Source organism: Uloborus diversus, chromosome 9 (assembly GCF_026930045.1).
Source record: "Uloborus diversus isolate 005 chromosome 9, Udiv.v.3.1, whole genome shotgun sequence".
Taxonomy (NCBI): domain Eukaryota; kingdom Metazoa; phylum Arthropoda; class Arachnida; order Araneae; family Uloboridae; genus Uloborus; species Uloborus diversus.
Genome location: NC_072739.1, coordinates 79324553 through 79345399, shown reverse-complemented (window position 1 = coordinate 79345399; position 20847 = coordinate 79324553). Strand labels below are relative to the sequence as shown.

The window sequence follows — 20847 nt, the reverse complement described above, 5'->3', positions numbered from 1 at the left end:
CGAAACTTTCTTCTATATTTTTTTTTTTCTGATCCCTCCCCATGCTTGACGAGGAAGCAATATTCCCAACAAAAACAAAATTACACATGCAAAAACTTGACGACTATCCCAATGTCTGAATTATTGCAAAAACAAAACAAAGAGCGAAAATTGAAAGTTACTTTAAAAGCCTTGCTTGAATTAATTACAAATATTTTATTTATTAACAAACATAAGATGGCAACAGTTAAAAATTTTAAATCATTGAGATAATATTTCCGATCATTTCCATACAATTAAAATCACGAGAAATACGCAGACGACAATCTATTATGATTTATCTTTCTTATTGTTGCATTAATAAAACTATTTTTATTCGCAAAAAAAAAAAAAAAAATCAGCACCTCTTGGAGCGATTGGAGTCAAAATTGAACCAAAGCCTGTTTACGTATGGATTCACATATATTCCAAATTTCAACCAGAACGTAGCATTACTCCTTGAGATAGGGCACTCACAATGGAATAAAAGAACAGGCGATTGCGCTACCCCCCTTTTTAGCTGTTGACACAAAAATAAAATCAGTTTTTATACCCACTAAGGGCTACTTGCCGATAAATTTTTCTTTCATTCCGTTCATTATTTCTTGGGATACAGCAGTCACAATTGACGACAAAAAACGTTCTATAGCTCAACCCCCGTTTTAGTTATTGACACCAAAATTGAATCAGCACCTGTTCCTGTTAATACCAACATATGGACCAAATTTTGTTTGATTCCGCCAGTTACTTCCTGAGGAATAGCAAGCACGCTTAACTCGAAAAACGTCCCATTGCTCCACCCCCCTTGGAGGAATTCGCGCCAAAAACTAATGGGCACAAGTTCACATAGGGGCACATATGTGTACTAAATTTCATTCGATTTCATGCGGTAGTTTTTGTTGTAGAGCGGCCACAAAAAACTGGTCACACACAGACGTGACACACATACACACATACACACATACACACACACACACAGACAGACAGACATTTTCCAAAAATGGTCGAAATGGACTCAGCACACCTCAAAACGTTCGAATCCGTCGAAATTCGAAAATTTGCACGAATCCAATACTTTCTTCTATATATTAGATATAGAAGAAAGTAAAAAGCGCAAAAAAAAGTGACAAAAATCCACATGATGATGTGAAGTTAAACATTGATTTTTTAATATTTTGTATGAAGTCATACATTCAGTTTCGAATGAAATTAGCACAAGATTTGATGATAATTATTTTTCTGTATGGTTGGCTCTATATATTATCTGGATTGGATTTTGAAAACAAAAAAGAAAATGTTCCAATTATGAGTAAAATTTTTAGCATGAGGCAAAAATATTACAAGCAATCTACCGAAAGACCGTTATTACATCCAGAGACTCCTTATATTAGTAACACAAGATTCCCTTCTCGTCCAAGTTCCAAAAGTCATGTATTAAAACTTTTCCAAAAGGCATAAAAGCTTTAGTATCGAGATGTTTTGTATGGTAACTTATTAGAAAGTGAGTAAAAATTTTAATTGCTTCCAAACACTATTTTTTATTCATATGAAACCGATTTTATGACCACTTCCTGTTAGATAATGTGTGTTTGGGATCACACTGTGGTAATACATATTTAAGAAACTCGACCCCCCAAATGAAATGCTGAAATGCCACCCCTGACCACACTTGCATTTGTAAAAGCTTTTTGCACTTGATTTTAAATGAATCCAAAAGAAAAATAAATGCTAGGGATTTTTTTTTTTTTTTTTTTTGCCATTATCTAAATATATTTTGCTACTGCAGTAGAAGAATGCAGGGCAGTGAAGCCAAAAGGAAGGTGGCCGAATCTTACTCCTTTACAAACAAAGTGTTATTCCATTTTGAATCAGGCAGACAGTTCTGAAGTGTCACATGACCATCACAAATGTGTGTTTGTTTTTGTGATTTTTTTTAAATACAAAAGGCAGTAGGTGCAACTAACAGACAGGCAAAATATTTCAAAAGAATTTTGCAATTTTGCAAGAAAAACTGTGTTCTATTTCTTCCTTTTAACTTTCAACTCAAAATTGGCTTATTTTCAAAAAAAAAAAAAAAAAAGCGTAACACTCATTTTGAAATGGATAGTTTTTCTAAGTATTTAACTGATTTGATCATTTTTTCTGTGAATAACTAAGAATAGTATTTAATTTGGTCTTAACTTGTGAAAATCAAGCTGGCTGTATTATTATTCTTTTTTTTTTCTTTCTTTTTTTTTTGCAGAGGGGGGGGGGGATTTGGATTTTTACCAATTTGACAAAGATGTCTTATGTCAATGCAGAAACTACACTACTTGGCACAAGATGGTGGCTAAAACCTTTGGATGTCTCATAACTTGTGTTAATGACTTTGAATCTCCTCCAAAAAGATGGATGTCATTTTTCATCAGAAATTTAAATTATTGATTTGTGAAAATTATATGTCAAGGAAAGGTTTTAGCCACCACATTGTGCCAATTATTGTAATCTCTGTTGGCATTAGCCATCTTTGTCAGCTATACTTCTGTGATGGCCAATTCCCAACCTAATCATAGAGCTTATTAGTGGTAAATTTTTTTCTGATTATCGGATCTGATTACTTATTAGGTGTGAACTCTGTTTCAAGTTGTACATTTGCACAAATGAGCATTATGAAGTGGATATTGTGGAAATTTGGATCTCTGTTTTTTTTTTTTTTTTTTTTTTAATGATCCACTTGCATCTTCATTGCCTTCTGTTCAATTGCAATTTGTTCTTGTTGACCCCCATGCACACACTCTTTGCTATGCCACTACCATACAAATAGCAAGAAATTTTTCATTGGGTTTCACTGATAACTTGGGAATGGAATGTACAGTTTAGCTTGCATAAGCACACATGTTTTTACATTGAAAATAGACTTATCTAATCTCGAACACATGCCTGCAGTATTTATTGCTATCTTGCACTTTTAATGTTTTTTTGATAATTTCTTTTGGTAATGCTGAAATCTGTTTGTAAGTATCTGGAATATTATATAATTTTATGTCTTGTATATATTTTGTAAAATTTAAACTCATAAGTTTAAGTTACGCTTTAAAAGAAAGAATAAATCATTGTGAAGTATTGCGTCACAAAGTTGATGATGCATCATGATGTTGAAATTCCTACATCGCACAGTTCTACAGAAGACTGGGAGAATTTCCCTCCCGTTCAGGCTCATATTCAAATTCTGGAATTGGAATTGTTTTGTGCTAGAGATGATCATGGTTGCCTGCTAGGTGTCAGCCTACACATGACCATCACTTCTGTAGTGTTGGAAAAGGCAAATGTCTCCACATTTAAAAATCAAATTCTTAATGGGAGAGGTTGAAACTCATAGGTTTACATCATTTATAAATTCTTCTGGAGAAGGGATTTGGCCTCCTGCAAACCCGTCACTATACCACTATGATACAAGTAGTGCTGTGATTATGCATAATTACTTAATTGCTGGAGTCCTTTTGAAACAATGAGAAGCAAAGGGATGTGTGCCAAAATTAAAAAATTGGAGACAACCAGTACTAATGGAAGGTGAACCTCTCCTCTGTCTTGGCACAAGAGAAAGTATTAGTAGCCATGTTAGGTGTTGCTGTACAGCATGATTTAGAAAAACTTTTCAATGAAAGCCTACCTAGGACTGCAACTTTAAACATGTTTTACTCAAGACTTGGAAAAGCCCTCTTACATCTCTTTGCTTCTCACTACCTCATTTGTGATAAGCACTAAAATTTAGTTTTAACTTAATAATTTTTTCTAATAGATTTTTCACAAGCTAATGTTTAGCCTGTGTTTCTTCCATGCTCTTGTGCAAGAAAGACGGAAGTTTGGTCCCATTGGTTGGAACATTCCATATGGGTTCAACGAGTCTGATTTGAGAATCTCACTACAGCAGCTGCAAATGTTTGTCAATGAATATGCTGAAGTACCTTTTGAAGCTATTACTTATATGACAGGGGAATGCAACTATGGTGGACGTGTCACTGATGACTGGGACAGACGTTGTCTTTTGACTCTTCTGTCTGACTTTTGTAATTCTAGAATCATAGAAGAAGCTGAGTATAAGTATGTTATTAATCATCTTTTGAACTTTGTTGCCTTAACTGTAACGTTTGTACTTTCAAATTGCTTGGTACCACCTCTTTCAGTTATGTGAAACACCAGTGGGAAAAAATGTTTAGCCTCTAATAAAGCAAGACAATCTTTAGTACCATGAGAAACAGCAACTGAAAAATAGAAAGAAAAATAAATGAAGAAAACTTTGAAGAGTTTCGATTTTAAGAACATATTGAATAGTCAATTATACCACTAAAAACCCACTATGGTAGAAAAAAAATTTCAGAAGAAGGGGAGGAGCGTATAAAATCATCAAAATAGGTTTTTTTTTTTAATTTAAAAAGAAATAAAATGATTTTGAACCCATAGCCAGACTTATTTGATAATTCATTAAGATACATAATGTGAAGAATCAAAACTAATGTGTTAAATTTGACTATTTTACCATTTAAAAAAATTTAAAATAAACATAACTACTTTCAATAGATAAGGAATGACAGATGTCAATTATAGCTATCCACTGGTGAATCCATGTTAATTTGTGATGTTAGTGCAAAATTATTTTTGGATCAGATGATGTTAAAGAATACTTTAACATCATCTAACAAATTTTTTTGAATTAAAAAAGATTACCTTATCTTCTGAAACATATTGTGACTATACTGAACTGAGTCCAACCTTGTATACAGATAGATGATTTTGAAAAAAAAAAAAAAAAAAACAGTTTATGAAAATTAACCTTGTGTTCTAAAGAAATCTTACATTAAAGCTATAAAAATGGCACACTAACTATAAGACTCTTTTAATTGTATGTCTTAATCATTATCACTTTAAAATTTAAGTTCTAAATTTTCCCAATAAAAGCTCATGTGCTAAGGTTTTAATGCATTTGGCTACCGCTACTTAAATACACTATGTTCCTTTTAGTCTATATATACAGGATGAGTCTTAGCATGGAAATTGTTACCACAGTACCTGTTGCTGCAAGAGTCATTTGATCTTAAATCACTTTTAATAGTTTAATATGCTCTTTTTCTTGTATAGATTATCTTCAGATGGGCTCTATACCATACCAGACATTCAGCAATATGATGGCATACTGGAGTTTATAGAGGTAAAAAACTATTTAGTTATTTTATTTCAATTACTTCTCTATTTAGTTAACCCGTTCGTTACGGCAGTCCTCAGAAGATAGCGCTCCCTCAGGACGGCAGCTGTTAAACGCAGACTGTGCGCACAGGCCGGGGCAATTTCTCCCACTAAGCCTAATGCGCAGTTTCGGAAAGTACGCATACATAATAATGGATAAAATGTTTACTTTAAGCAGAAATAAAACCAATTTTTAATATATGATAAAATATATCAAAATTAACAAAAAATTGGATGAAAATCATTTATATTTAACAATAAAAATGCAAAATATAATGTTTTTTACAATAACTAAAAGTACCAAAATTAAACAATATATTTTCTACAAAACAGGGAAAATATTTGCGCTTAATATTCTGAAATACTTGAAGAATATTGTAACAATTAATATTTTAAAGCTGCATTAAAAATTTCAAAGCACAGATAAATGCACATTGAGCGTTTTACACTCATACGTGGTGTTACGTCTTTTATTCTGCTTTGAGTAAATTACATATCTCTGTCTAAGTTCTTTGCCTTCTTTTTCAGCGTATGATTTTCGAAAGTAACTACTGTATGAAGAACTACAACAAAAATAACTTATAGTTTCAATGTGACCCGAAAGATCCATAGATGGATCAGTCATAAATTAAGATAATTCCTCCTCGGAAAGATAACGTGTTCACCCCTGCTACCAAATGAACATAAAAGTAAAACCCCTTGCTAGAATATCTCCCCTGCAATCCCATTATAAATGGAACCAAAACTGGAAAGAGCCTCTTAAAAATGAGTATACGTTTCTCTTCTCACTTGCGAGCACGTTTATATTTTTTTTCACGAAATCCAATAAATCACAGACACTTGACAGACCCCACTCTGACATCAGACAGAGAAATACTAATGCAAGAGAGCAATCATTTGAACGGAACATGGATAAATAACGCCATCTAATAGTAAACATTTCGTTCCAAATTCAACTAGCTTCTTTAGGTCCGCTGCGTACTACTTACCGTAACGCACGGATGCGTTTTTCGTCTCTTAAGAACCACCTAGCGCTGACGCAAAGACATGTCGTTCGTCCTGAACGGGTTAATACTATGGTTGACCGACATTTTAGGAAGTAATACTCCAACACATTTGCATAAAATTGAGATCTTGAAACATGGGCGCCCATATGCAAAATTTTGAGGGGGGGGGGCTCAGATATTTTCCTTTTGGTTTAGAAGGATATTTTCCCCATGGAAACCAATTATAGTACAGATTAGAGTTATTAAAATTTCACATTTTCAATGATGCATTCATTAATGTTTGGAGAAGAAATGTTTATACATTTTTACAAAGAAAATAGTAATAAAAGTAAGGAAGTTCCAATTTCTAAGGAGGGGGGGCTAGAGCCCCACTTGCCCCCCTATATGGATGCCCATGTTTTGAAAGTAGTAGAAGTTATGTAGCATTAAACATGACGATTTGTATGATATACGGGCCATTCCTTACCAAATAAACAAGGCATTCACCATCTTAGATTGCCATGAAACATTCAGAAAGCTTACTCTTTGACATCTTAAATTTAGATTTATATATTTAAAAAATCTATCATCCATAATTGATGAGCAATTAATGTTTGAAATCATTTTTAAAAATACTTGTTTTACTTGTTGCTTTACATTTAAAAGATTGTGACTCTATGGGATCTACGGAGTTGTATAAAAAAAACTCATTTTTCAGACAATTACATGCACCTTAATTTGATATTCAACTTAAATAATATTAGAAAAAAAAAATCGCAAAATTTTTAATTTGAAAATATATTTTTTTTAAATTGTGTTCATTAAAAAATTTGAAAAAAAAAGGATAAAAATAAAAATGATTTTTAATCTATTTTAATGAATGCATCCAAAAATTTTCAGAGTATTACTCTGAATGGATCAGAGTTACAGCAAATAATGTGGGAACATTTTTGCAATTTTTGCTAAAATTTTACTTAAGAATCTTAAAACTCATGTTTTATTTGAGCTAAATTTGTATAATTGCTGATTTTAAAGAGACTTACATGCACTTTAGTTTCATATGTAACTTGAATATTTTTTGAACAAAAAAAAATTTTTACAAATTTTAAATTCAAAAATTTTAAATTTTTGAAAAAGTGTCCTTTAAAAGTTTGAAAAATATATATGATTTGTAATGTATTTTAATGAGTACCTCTGAAAAAATTTTGATACACTCATTAAATTTCATTAAAATTCTTTTTTTTTTACTTTTTTTTTACAAAAAAAGGAAGTATTGTATTCGTGAAAAATTTTTCACTCAAAAATCGACCTTAATTTGCATTTTGCTCACCCCTGAATGAATGTTGAGGGTTTTTTTTTTTTTTTTTGACTTGACCACACATTGATAAGTGCCTAAGAATGTATAGACACGCAAAATATCCATTTTGATGATTCCCGAGTTAATTACAACAAGTTTTCTTGTGACGTGTGTATGTAGGTATGTATGTATGTGAGTATGTATGTTGCATAACTCAAGAAGGGTATGTCCTAGAAACTTGAAATTTGGTACATAGACTCCTAGTGGGGTCTAGTTGTGCACCTCCACTTTTGGTTGCATTCGTGTGATTCTAAAGGGGTCTTTTGCTCCTTTTTTAGGGGAAATCATTGTTAATTTCGATGTAAACTCAAGTGGTGTTATAATTTGGCGGACACTTGGCGATATATCGCCAGTCTTTTGGTCGCCAAGTTTTGTTGCCAACTTGGCGACAAATTTGGCCATTTTTTTTATTTGGTTTCAATTTGGCCCTGTTGGCGATATTTACAAAGTAAACTATTGAATCACATTAAAATTGCCAATAATGGGGAAATGACATTAAATTGGAGTAAAAGGAAGTCATGTGATGTACCAATCAGCTCATTTGTTTTCAAAATTTTCATTAGGCACTATTTAAAAAAAATTGAGTTTTTAAATTTTAAAATTTTGTCTAAAAAAATTTCTTGAATATAATTTAAGTTACAAAACTTATTCAAGTCCATCCAAATCTCTTTAACGTGAGCTATTAAGCCATTCTATAGCTGCCATAGGTAAAGCTGAAAAGTAAAAGCAGTTAAAGGATGGATCCTATTTCTGTACCTCAACGCCAGACTAACCTAACTCACATAATTGCTTCTGTACTGGAGAGAAGGAAAACATTTGCCTGGTGCATGCAATGGATGGAACGTGCTCTCCTTTAACATTGGTAAATAATTACAAAGGTTTTTTTTTTTATGACTACGTTCATATTGCTCAATACGGAACTGTACTCTACATATAATGCACTAATAAACTGAAAATTGCAATTTTTGAACTTACTCTAGTCTGGCTCTGAGGTACTGATTTTAGTTAATAATTATTTAGGGAATTAAAACTTAATCTGACTTTTACATTTCTGGAAGAAAAAAAAATTATAATTAGTATCTATTAAAATCCAAGTTTGAGTCTAGTATGAGCAGATAAAATATTTCTTTGTCTGTATTCTATCCTGACTACAACTTCTTGAATAAAACATATTTTTTATTTTATTTAATTACTCTTACAGTTTTATTTTTACATGTTTTTAGAATTTACCTCAAATGCAGCATCCCGAAGTTTTTGGCATGCACGAAAATGTAGACATCACCCGTGAGCTACAAGAAAGTCGCCGACTTTTGGATAGTATTTTGTTGACAGAAGGAACAGCAACTTCTAGTGAAGGAGGGACTTCTGACCAACAGCTTTTTGAAGTGGCTTCAGACATTTTAGCTAAAGTAAAATGAACAAGTAAACAACTTCAAGGGGATTTAGATCATATTACTAAGTGGGCAGATAAGTGGGATATGGCAGTTAATGTAGGGAAATGTCAAGTGCTACACTTAGGTCATTTAGTAGCATACAAGTTATTGTTTATAGGGTTCAGTCATTAGTCAGGCAGAAAATGTTATTGATCTAGGTATCTTAATAAATCAGGACTTCAAGTTTAGTCAACAGTGCAGCATTGCGAGTAACAAAGCCAATAAAATATTTGGGTTTTTCAATAGATCTATTTCAAACAAATCTAAGAAGGTTCTTCTGCCTTTATATAGGAGTTTAGTGAGACCTCATTTGGAGTATGCTGTTCAGTTTTGGTAGCCTTATCTGATAAAAGATATTTGTGTATTGGAAAGGGTTCAAAGAAGGGTAACTGAATTAGTTCGGGGACTTTCGGATTTAGTTTTTGATACAAGACTTAATTGGCTTCATGTGTATAGCCTAGAGCAAAGGAGAGTCAGAGGGGATATATAGTTAATAATTATTTAGGGAATTAAAACTTAATCTGACTTTTACATTTCTGGAAGAAAAAAAAAATTATAATTAGTATCTCTTAAAATCCAAGTTCAGTTGTTTAAATTTATCAAAATGAAAGATGTTAATGGAATAAATTTTTGCACGGAAAGCAGGACGAGAAGTCATTGTTTCAAGCTATTTAAATCTCAGGCTAACCTGGAAATAAGGAAAAACTACTACTTTAGTAGGGTTGTGAGCACTTGGAACAACTTACCAGAATAGGCGGTAATGAGCAAGGGGTGGATAGCTTTAAGAGGGCCATTGATCTTCATTGGGGACTAATGAGTTGACAAGGACCAGCCTAGTGGGGCCGAGCCTGTTGCTGACCGTCACATTTGTATTTGTAATATATTTCAATTTTTTTACCGTTTATTTGTCGAGATTTTTATTAAATTATTTTATATCTATGCTTAAAATAAATCCTCCAAATATGCCCTATATTTAAGTACTTTTAATGATTCTTCCATGATTCTATTCTGTGAAAAGTGATTTACTTATAGAAGCTAATTTTGTTCAAGGTGATTTCGAAAAAAACTTTATTTAGTAATGGAAGAAAAGGATTTTTACAACATTTCTAATGTATGCAAACTGCATTCGATTTGTTGTTAGGAAATGAAAATAAGCGCAAAACTTTGTGTAAAAGCATTTTTTTTTAATTTCATGAATTTTTCATTTTAAATCAAATACAAATTTACTTTAATATTTCATGAGTTTATTGTTGAAATAATATAAGAAGCTTAAAACAAATATTGTTTACTTTTTTTCTCTTTTACCTAATAATAGTTTTAACTGATTTTTTAGATTGAACCTTCTTTTAAAAAATCTCTTTCATCTCTATCTTAAATCGCTCTTGTTTTCTAAAAGTCCCCCCCCCCCTCCAAGCCATAATAACACAACTGATTGAACATATATTTTTTATGTGTCTCTTATTCTGTAATCAATAAATCTATGGGAATTAAATGAATTTGGAATTTACATCAATGTGCGTGAACAATTTTTCTTTATAATGGAAGAAGAAAAGGTATTTAATCAGAGTTCGTACTTCCTTAAAAAACCTTTAAGAAACCCTTAATTTCATCAAGCAAAATTAAGGTCCTTAAAAAGTCCTTAATTTTCTGAAAATTTCCTTAATTTTTTAAAAACTAAGTGAAGTTTAGTCCCACATTTTCTTATTTTTTCTATTTTCTCCCATCAAATCTTCATTTTCCGCGATATCTGCCGAAAACGTATTTTTAGGAAACATGCCAGCAACGTTAAACACGTGTTTCGCCGAAAATTGCATTCCTTGTTTGAGATTTCAATCTTTTTGCATCCTGCAAATATTTCAATCATTTTTAATGCTGGAAGGTTTTTTTACCATATGCTACTTTATATCTGCTTATTTTATTCATTATTTCAATTATATTTTTGTTTCTTAAATTTATTTTTAAAAAAATGCAAAAGTCAATCAAAAACATGTGGTCCTACTCCCACAGTCTCGGATTGTACTGAAACTTGGCATGGTTCCTTTTTTTATGTACTTTAGAAAGCGTTCAAAATATTTATGGTGAATCTCTAATGGTTTAAGTTTTAAAGCCTGTAAAATTGTTTGGAATTTCATGATTAAATGAAGCAATTTCAAGTTTTTTTTTTTTTTTTTTTTTTTTTACCTGAAATATTATTATGAAGTTTTTAAAACCAAATTATGAGTTCCAATGCAAAGGAAATAGATAATCAATTATATATTTATTTATTTTCAATTCTTGCTGTGAAAAGTATATATTACCATATAAAGAAAACTTAGATTTTTTACTCTGTTGTAAATAATTTTTTTACAAACAAACCTAATTTTAAAATTTTCTTTAAATAAGATATTGAAAATTCTTATTTTCCAATACCTTAAATTCAAATGTTTTTAGTTAAAAAAATATACTTTTCTCTAAAAAAAATATGAAAAATTGATATTGAGTGATGCAGCAAATATTGAACTCTGGCTCCCTCAGCTCTTTATTCGAAATTCAGAAGGGGTTAGAATTTGCTGCCTCTTTTTCAAAATTTAAACTTATATGGAAATAAGCAAACTTGCAAGAAATGGTGCAATACTGCAAATTTGAACAAAATGGGATGTTAGTAACAATAACAAATGAAAAGCAATAATAGCAAAACCATAGTTTAAATATCTTTAGAAAAAGAGAGGTTTTAGTTATTTTCCTTCAATTTACCTGTTGCTCCAATAACGTATGCTAAAAAAACTCAAAAAATAATTCAAGCAAAAATTGAGTGTCTTTGAAATTGGTTAATTAGCATTTTTTGTTGAATTTTGTAATGTCATGGTAATGTCTCAGGGGCTAATTTCATCTCATCCCTTTTCTGCATGATCTTAGGAAATCTTTTTTTGTTTTGGATTTACTCCTTTTTGCCCTCCCTTATGAAAATGGTCTATAGAATTCTATAAAAAAAATCTTTAGAAATACCTGTATAGAGTTTTATAGAATTATGGCCCAATTTTCTATAGGTCGTTTTTTATAGAATCCTATAGAAATGTCCTATAGAAAATTCGGCCATAATTCTATAAAACTCTATACAGGTATTTCTTATAGAGCCTCTATGGATCTTCTTATAGAGCCTCTACAAATCTTCCTATACAGCCTCTAGATCCTATTAAGAGTCTCATAAAACACAATGACAATGCTTTACATACCACTCTCATCCCTGTGATGTATGAAATTTTTAAATATAATTAATTCACTGATAATGGGACATCCCACTCAATTGCGCGTCTTTCTGTATTTTGGAAACAATGTTAATATGCATTTGTGTATGTGTATATATAATATGTATCAAGTACTCCCCCCCCCCCCAAAAAAAAAAATTGAAATGGTGTACCTAAATTTATTTTATTGTTTTCAACGAGTGCTTAAAATGTTTTGAGTCCTTAAAAAGTCCTTAATTTTTACTTTTAAAAATGAGTATGAACCCTGTTAATCTGCTTGTGTACCAAACAAGCATGGTTGCAATCGAATGTATGCTATCTGCCCGACTCTGAATCTCTCTATCTATCTGTATTAATCATAAGTAATTGCTTTTAAATCATTCTTTAGCAGTGCCAAGAGGACATGTTTTTGACTTATATATTAAAAATGCTTTTGGTTTTTTAGTTAAATAAATTTTTAAACTTTCTTTACTAATTGTATGTAATAATTTAAATAATTTTAATAGACTTTAAAAATGATCAAGTCTGGGAGGTTTTACCAAATCAGTATATTTTCATACAAAAGCACTGTTATCTTTGCTTAAAAAACCATACAAACATTTATGAAACAAACTCAGTGTATGGAAGAAAGTTTTCATGGGGAGAAGAAAATCACCTGCATAAGAATACGTGTAATTTTAATTCTCCATACAAAAACACATTATTCCTTTCTCCTGTCACAACGCTACTGTGCGGGAGTTTATTAGAAATATGTATGTTAACAAATATCTTATGCTTATTAATGTGAGGATCTATACTTGTGAATCTTGAATTACTTTTTGAATTGTAATGTCATTGAAATGTCATTCTAATCCAATTTACTTTTAAGCAAGGAAATTATAAAACCTTTCATTTAATTTGCAGTCAAGTAGTTATATATTTTTACTTCTTACTGATTTTTATCAATGTCCATCCACTGTAATTGCTAGAAAATATTGAATATGTTATCTATGTTAATATTTATATAACTATGAAAAAGTTAAACTCATTTAAAAAAGAAAAAAAAAACTCCTAGTTTGAAATTACAATCTATCATTTCAGCTACCTCCACGTTTCAACTTGGAAGAAGCAGGAGCAAAATATCCTGTTCGTTATAATGAAAGCATGAATACAGTGCTTGTTCAAGAAATGGAAAGATTTAACAAGTATGTTTTCTCGTAAAATATTATGAAGTTCCTCCCCCCCCCCCATCTGCATATATAGTATTCAGTGATGGAAATGGTTTACTTAAATCTGAAAACAATAAACTAAACAGGAAATCCCTTTAAAATAAAGTATTACCTCGTTTCTCTGGAGCTCTTTTAACCAAAACCTTGTTTAACCACAGTAGGTTTCATTGATTTTTTTTTTTTAAGCAAATCACCTATGTCTTTTTAAATTCACCAGAGGCAAAGTGTTGCTGCAAAATATCAGGTTATTCATACTTTTCTATAATTTGAAGTGCATAAAGTAGGTATATGGTTTGTTAAATTTACATTGCATTTTCTGATTTGTGAAACATTTACAGGGGATGACGGTGGGCTCAAGTAAAATTTTTTGAAGTCAGCGTGAAAACTTCAGAAACTATGAGGAAGCTTGACCTCCCCTGCCCCCCACCCCCTGCGTAAAAACTCTCAAATATGCTTACAAAAGTCATTAAAATAAACCATTTTAAAAGTTTATTTTTTAAATAAATGTTCAGTTTTGAAATGTGTTGTCATTCCGAAATGTTTGGAGATGGCAACTCTAAATGTTCGGAAATTTTGGATCACAAACACCCCTGAACATTTATTGACTGCAGTTATTCCTCATAATTAAAGCAATATGTAATTAACATACCATATTTACTAATTGTTTTGTTGGTGTGTGCATGTTAAAATCTTGAGTTAAACTTTCTGTGATCTTCTTTTTAAATCCCCTCTTTTATCCAAAGTTTTTGATTGATCTACTGCATTTGAAAAGAAAATCTTTTTTGCTTGCTGACAAATTTAGCCATCCTTTTACCTAATGATATTTTTCTTTCTTTCCCAAATGTGCTTCTTATAATTTATTATTGTTTTTTAAATAATAATATTTATGTGTTTTAAAATCTGGTTGTTTCCTTTCTAAAAACTTATCTTCATTTGTTTTGTTTTTTTTATAATGTTTTGTACAAGTGGTACAATCCTGAATGGTTTTACCTTTTACCCAACTATTTGCTGACTGTTAGAAATAAAAGCTACACAAGCATTAATATTTTTAAATATGTTTAATTTTTATTTAAAAAAAAACATCAAATTGTTTGAAAGTCACAGCTAAAAAAAAAAATCCCCATCCATATTATTACTAATAATTAAGTAAAAAAGAGCTATTAAGGGTCAATATAAAACAAGGTGTCCATTATAGAACTCTGGGATTTTTAAGGTTTTTTTTTTTTTTTTTTAATTGAGTCATAAAACCAGGTTAATGTAATGCATAAGTACTTAAAAGTTAGTTGATCAAAATTGTTTCGAATTTAGTTGATTTCAATGTGTGCCCATTTTGTGGCATGGCACTCAGTCAAATGATATTTCAACCTCTTTTCCATGTCCTGACCAGCATATCTAGGGTGATGATTGTCACATAAGTGAGTCCCTTTGTCTGAGGTGGTTTACATCCTGAATTTATTCAGCATAAACAATATTCCCGACAAGTCCCCAGAAAAAGTGTTATTGGGTTAGATCTGAGCTTCTTAGAGGCTAAGAAACAGGCCCTGCCCTTCCAATCCACTTGCTACTGCATGAAATAACCAATGCTTCCCTTAGGCACAACTGAAGTGGGGTGGTGCTTCATCTTGCTGAAAGTATACAGGACTGACTCAATATCAAGCAGCTGAGGGAAAACACTCCTCTTACATATCACAGTAGACATGTGATCAATTACGGAGTTTTCTACTATACTTTAAGGTCAGTGGCGTAGCTAGGGTGGGATGGAGGAGGCAGTTCGCGCCAGGTAGCACTTTGATTGGGGCGGCAATTTTGCACTTTTGATGTGAAAAAAATTCAATTTACTTTACCAATAAGGAAATCATGTTTTTGATCTATTACTGGAGGGAGGAAAAAACAATAACTTTTCGTTAAAAAATGAAGCTAGCACATGATTTTAAGAAAGTTACTTGGAAACTACCTTATTAAAAAAAAAACTATATTTTTTGAGGAAAGTTAGAACAAGAGTAAGAAAATAGAGATCTCAAATGGTGGGCAATTATTTGCTCATATCCGGGGTATTATTATCTGTTTCAGAATTTGCTTTAATTGGTCACTGATTACAAAATTTTTATTTTATATAAGTACTTATTCAGAACTCAAATAATAACTGCGACTAATATTACTGCTTTATATCAACATAATTCCTATAAACAGTGAGTTTCAAATTGAGTCATTCATTTAAGCGAAAGTTAGCTAATTAGTGAACTTTTGACTACTTTCATGTTCCTGTATATAACAAAAATTTGTGCATATGACTACTTTATTAATTCACTTTAGTTACAGTTTGTCATTCTATTGAGTTTGGAAAAGGATGCAATTGACTTTAAGGTTTTGAGACCAGTAAATTGCAGATCAAAATGTTCAATACTGGTTTCCTTCCATAAACAGAAAAAGGATTTGATGATTCAATTGATAGAATTATTTCATATCAAGAGGAAGATTTTATTAAGTGATCAAGTAGAATAATGACTGTATAAGTATAGGTATATGGGTATAAGTATACTACTAAAGATTAGCAATGGTTTTGAATTACTTGCAAAGTAGAAATTTATGTTTCTGAACTGCAAAATGTGCTTTTTAACTCTTGTTTCAAAAACTTATCTGTATGATTTAGCTTTGAAAAGCATGCTGTGACATCCAAAATTTATTGAATCTCTCTCTGTAGATTACATGACGTGATTCGTAGCAGTCTTTTGCTTCTTCAAAAAGCAATAAAAGGCTTAGTTGTTATGTCAGCTGATTTGGAAGCACTTGCAGGAAGTTTGTTGATTGGTCGTCAGCCAAGCATGTGGTCTGCTTCATCTTATCCATCTTTAAAGCCTTTAGGAAGCTACATCAATGATTTTATACAAAGACTGCAATTCTTGCAGGTAATACATGTTACTGTTAATATACTAGCATTCGATTCATTATGAAAGTGAAGGTTAATTTGAAATTTTTTCAAGAAAAATCAGATGTATCCGGAAAGAAAGGAAATTTATAGGAATTTGTGTTCAACATAAAAAAAGGAGTGTAATATTCAAATATTTTACAAGTTAATTGCCTTGAAATGATTCATTGTTGTTATTAAAATAATTTCAACTGATTTTCAGTATAGTATTTTGATACTGATTTTTTCATTTTAAAGAAGAAAAGAATGCATCTAGTGTTGTGCATGTATAGTATTTTTATACAAAGATTTATGTTATTAAACCGGAGGAAATAAATCTACAGTCGAGCCCACGTAATGGAATAGCCAATTTTCCCCGAAAAATTATTCTAATAAGCGGGATATTCCATTAAATGGGATTAAAATAATAGACATCAACAGTTTGGCACGTTGAAAATATAGTACATTAAGAGGGATATTCTTTTATCTGATATTCTATTAAGTGGGCTTGAATATTATTTACACAACTTGACATATAAATATGAATTGCATCATTGAATAAAATACATGAGATCAATCCATTACAAAGCTATTCTTATTTGTTTGAAAGGGGTTTTTTTGTTTGTTCATTATTCATCAATACAAAACTATGTGTAAAGAAGAGCTGCTGCAGATAAAAAGAACAAACTCAACAACAGGCAATTGTGTTTTTCACATATTTGCATTTTTCCCAGAATTTAAAGCTTTCGCTTTTTAATTGTGATGTGTTCAAATATAAGGAGATATTATTTATCTTAATCAGGGGTGCCCAGCCCCCCTGAGAGCAAGGACGCACCCCCCTAAATATTGTGAAGACCCGCCCCCTTCCCCACCAAGAGCAAGAGCGTGCACCCAAAAAATAAAGACAAAACAACCCCCTAAAAATTTTAATAGCGCATTCTACAGCATGACCCCCCCCCCCCCCCCCCGGTGGGAACCCTTGTCTAAGAATAATATAGACTTTCTAAAATGTTTTCTTGTATTGAAAAATAAGATTTGCATGTGTTGCGGGCTTCACCATAGGGTCCCATATGAATGCTTTATTTTTTATAATAGAAACATCTTAATAAGATAATGAATGATAAGGTACTAATAGGATTTTTCATTTTAAAAATATATTCTATAAAAAATTAACAAAACAGCAATTTTTTGAACTACACAATAGTCCTAGTTATCCGAGTTAAACGGGACAGACACTAACTTAAATTACTTAAAACTCTTATGCAGACTACTCAATAAAATAAAATAGAAACACCACATTTTATATACAATTGAAAATTAGAGCAATAAAAATCTGTCTTTTTTTAAATATAAGCATACTTTTATTATGTATGAGTATAAGTTACTAAAAGCTTGTTCTTTGGTATTTAGAAATGGTATGATGAAGGTAAGCCAAATGTATTCTGGCTCTCTGGATTTTATTTCACACAAGCTTTTCTCACTGGTGCAATGCAGAATTATGCTCGCAAATATAAAATACCAATAGACCTACTAGCGTTTGAATATGAGGTAAGTTATGCTATTTATGAAATAAGTTTCATTTGGAATAATTACTAAATAGTAGCATGTTGAATTAACTGTCAAGCTGCTTTTATTTATGGCATGTGTAAGTTTCTCTAAAAGTTTTACTTTTATAGTTCTTTTTTTAAAATCATTTATTAATATATTCTTATTGTTATAATATTGTTATCCTGAAATTGTATAAATATTTACAATTACTGGTCCCAGCCTATAAAAGTTTTGCAGATCCATTTTCATAAAAGAAATAAATGTGCTTTTAAGCAAACTTTTAAAATAAATTTTATTTTTAACTCAAAAAATTTGAATTTAAAAAAGTAATGTTTGTTTTGAATTTATTGAATAAAGCTGTTGTTTTCAGGTTCTTAAAACAGATACATCTGATACTGCTCCAGATGATGGTGTATATATAAATGGGCTATTTCTTGATGGTGCTAAATGGGATAGAGAAAGGTACATTGAGATTTATTTGAGTTAGTATAAAAGTACATATTTTATCCATTGAAAGATGTCTAGACATTTAACCAACATCAAAATAAATCAGCTGATAGATTGATAATCACTTGATCAATGGTCTAAAAATATAATAAATAATTCTCTCAATCTACCAAAAAGCATACAAGCAGTGCACATGTCCACATGTGTTTAAAAATAAATATTTTTGTACTTTACAACTGCACATATGTACCTAAAAGTTAGTGCTTTACAAAGTTTTGCTCTTACATGATCCATATATAATCTGTAAATGATAAAACATATGAAAAATTATTTGTAGTTGGAGAATATAGAAATGACTGCAAAACCTTTTCATTGGCATCTCTCTGGATAGTTCAGAGTGAAATTATAATTATTTCTTTCAAAGTGTCAACGAATTATTAAAGTTTGGCACGTGAGTTTGTAACAATCGTACCTACATTTCAGATTTTAATAAAAGATAGGAATGTTTGCATTCTAACAAATGTTGCCTTCTTCAATATGAAAAGGTATGTCATACTGTCTGACCATGGATTACATGGAAAGGCTAATATCTGGTTGATAGGTGAAAATGGATGTATCTATTAGTTTATAGGGGTGTTAGTTGGTTTCTTTCAGATGCACACTTTTGCCTCTCTATTATTTAGCTTAGTTTTGTAAAAAGAAAAGTTTGCTCACAGCAACGTTTTTTAAATCTATGTATATTCAATCTATATTCTCACGGCAAAAATTAATTTGATTTATTTATTCACGACAAAGTTTTGAGCTTACCATTTTGCTTTTATGTTCCTGAACGAAATGAAAATATTTTATTTTCTTTTTCTAAAGTAACTATTTCCATAGTAACTATTATTGTTTCCCCTTATTTTATTTTTGAGAATGCAATAAATGAAAAGGGCACTAGTGATATAAAACGTGTGCATCAAAATCTCATCGTTAATTTCCCTTCTCTCCTGCTAGATTTATTCAGATGGAAGCGTCTTTACTTGGCACATTGCCAAATTACATACAATCCGTGGTCAAACAGTATTTGTGTTGTACCTGCCTGTATGGAAAATTCATTCAACTGCTTTGAAAATATTACTTTACTCACTAAATTTTACTTAATGATTTTTTATGAATGTTTATTTTCTACCTTAATTCTACTCATTTTCAGACATAGGTTAACTGTTTTTTTTTTTTTTTAATAGAAATATGCTAACTGAGCAAGATCCAAAAACTCTTTCATGTCCAATGCCTGTTATCTGGTTATTACCTTGCATGAAAGCCGACATCATTGAGGGAAGTCGCTACAAGTATGTTTTTTTTTCCCTGTTAAATATCAATTAAAATTAATATACCTGTACCTCAGAGCCAGACCGACGTAAGTCCAAAAATTGCGATTTTCCTCTCAGTAGTGCAATGTATGTTTAAGCCTATTCTACATCAAGCCGTGTGGTGAACATAATTCTTTTTAAAAAATCCCTTTCAATTTTTTTTCAATTTTTTATCAGGGTTAAAAGAGTGTGCGTCCCATCTCTTGCATGTGCCAGAAAAAGTTTTTCTTCTCTCCCGTAAAATTATCATAATGTAACTTATGTCCTTCTGGCTCTGAGGTACAGATATTATCAACCTTTTTATGATAGTACTTGAGATTATGCAAATGTCTTTAGTTAAGGCAGTGTCATTGTGTGTTGCTTAGTCGTTAACATTCAGAATATCTTTAAGACGTCTTTTAAAATAACCTGTCATGGTATGATAGGGACAAATTGCCTCTTTATCAGAGGGATTGGCTTTCAAATTTGACGTGTACCAATAAATATCTGTATGTGAAAGCCAGACTAACGTAAGTCCCATTTTCACTACTTTTCAGGAGAGCTTTAAAAGGTTTGATTTCCTGTATACAAAGTTGGGACTCGCACTCTTATAAAACTGGTTAATAAATATAAAGTTTTTTTTTAACACAATTAATGTTCAAACAATGAAATAATGCTTTCACGCTAATCATTTATAACCTATGGTTTTGTACTAAGCTAAGGATTGAGGGACACAAGTCCATCCCTTTTATCGCATGTTTCATTGTTGATGACGTCAAAGCGTAACTCGATTAGTGATTTTAGCTTATATGTGTATATATATATATATATATATATATATATATATATATATATATATATATATATATATATGTGAGGATTATGCAGTTTTTCTCCTTTTTTTTTCTTAAATGAAAAGACTAGATTTAGATTAGTTACATATTTTCAATCTTATTTAATGTTGTTTTGCATTCTTCTTTGCAACTTCACGATTTTTTCCCAATTTAACAACCCAAACTTGCTTTATTTATCACTGCCATCGAAAGTTTAGAATATTAAAGCACCATAACAGCCAAAATGTCAGTTACCAACTAAAGCCTAATCGGCTGACAGACTGAACAAGTACAATCAGGGCTGCATCAAGAGAAACAGTGTGCAATAGCCTCCTGG

The 20847-nt window shown here is 31.1% G+C and overlaps 1 protein-coding gene across 1 annotated transcript in view; it reads left to right on the top strand.

Annotated features, from left to right (window-relative positions):
- Nucleotides 1–20847, top strand: part of LOC129230089 (dynein axonemal heavy chain 7-like) — a 179190-nt gene that overhangs the window by 150521 nt on the left and 7822 nt on the right. Inside the window, 8 exon segments of the mRNA XM_054864483.1 lie at nt 3797–4098; nt 5134–5203; nt 8805–8990; nt 13319–13422; nt 16148–16352; nt 17762–17899; nt 18270–18361; nt 19573–19677. Of these exon segments, the coding sequence (XP_054720458.1) occupies nt 3797–4098; nt 5134–5203; nt 8805–8990; nt 13319–13422; nt 16148–16352; nt 17762–17899; nt 18270–18361; nt 19573–19677 (1202 nt within the window).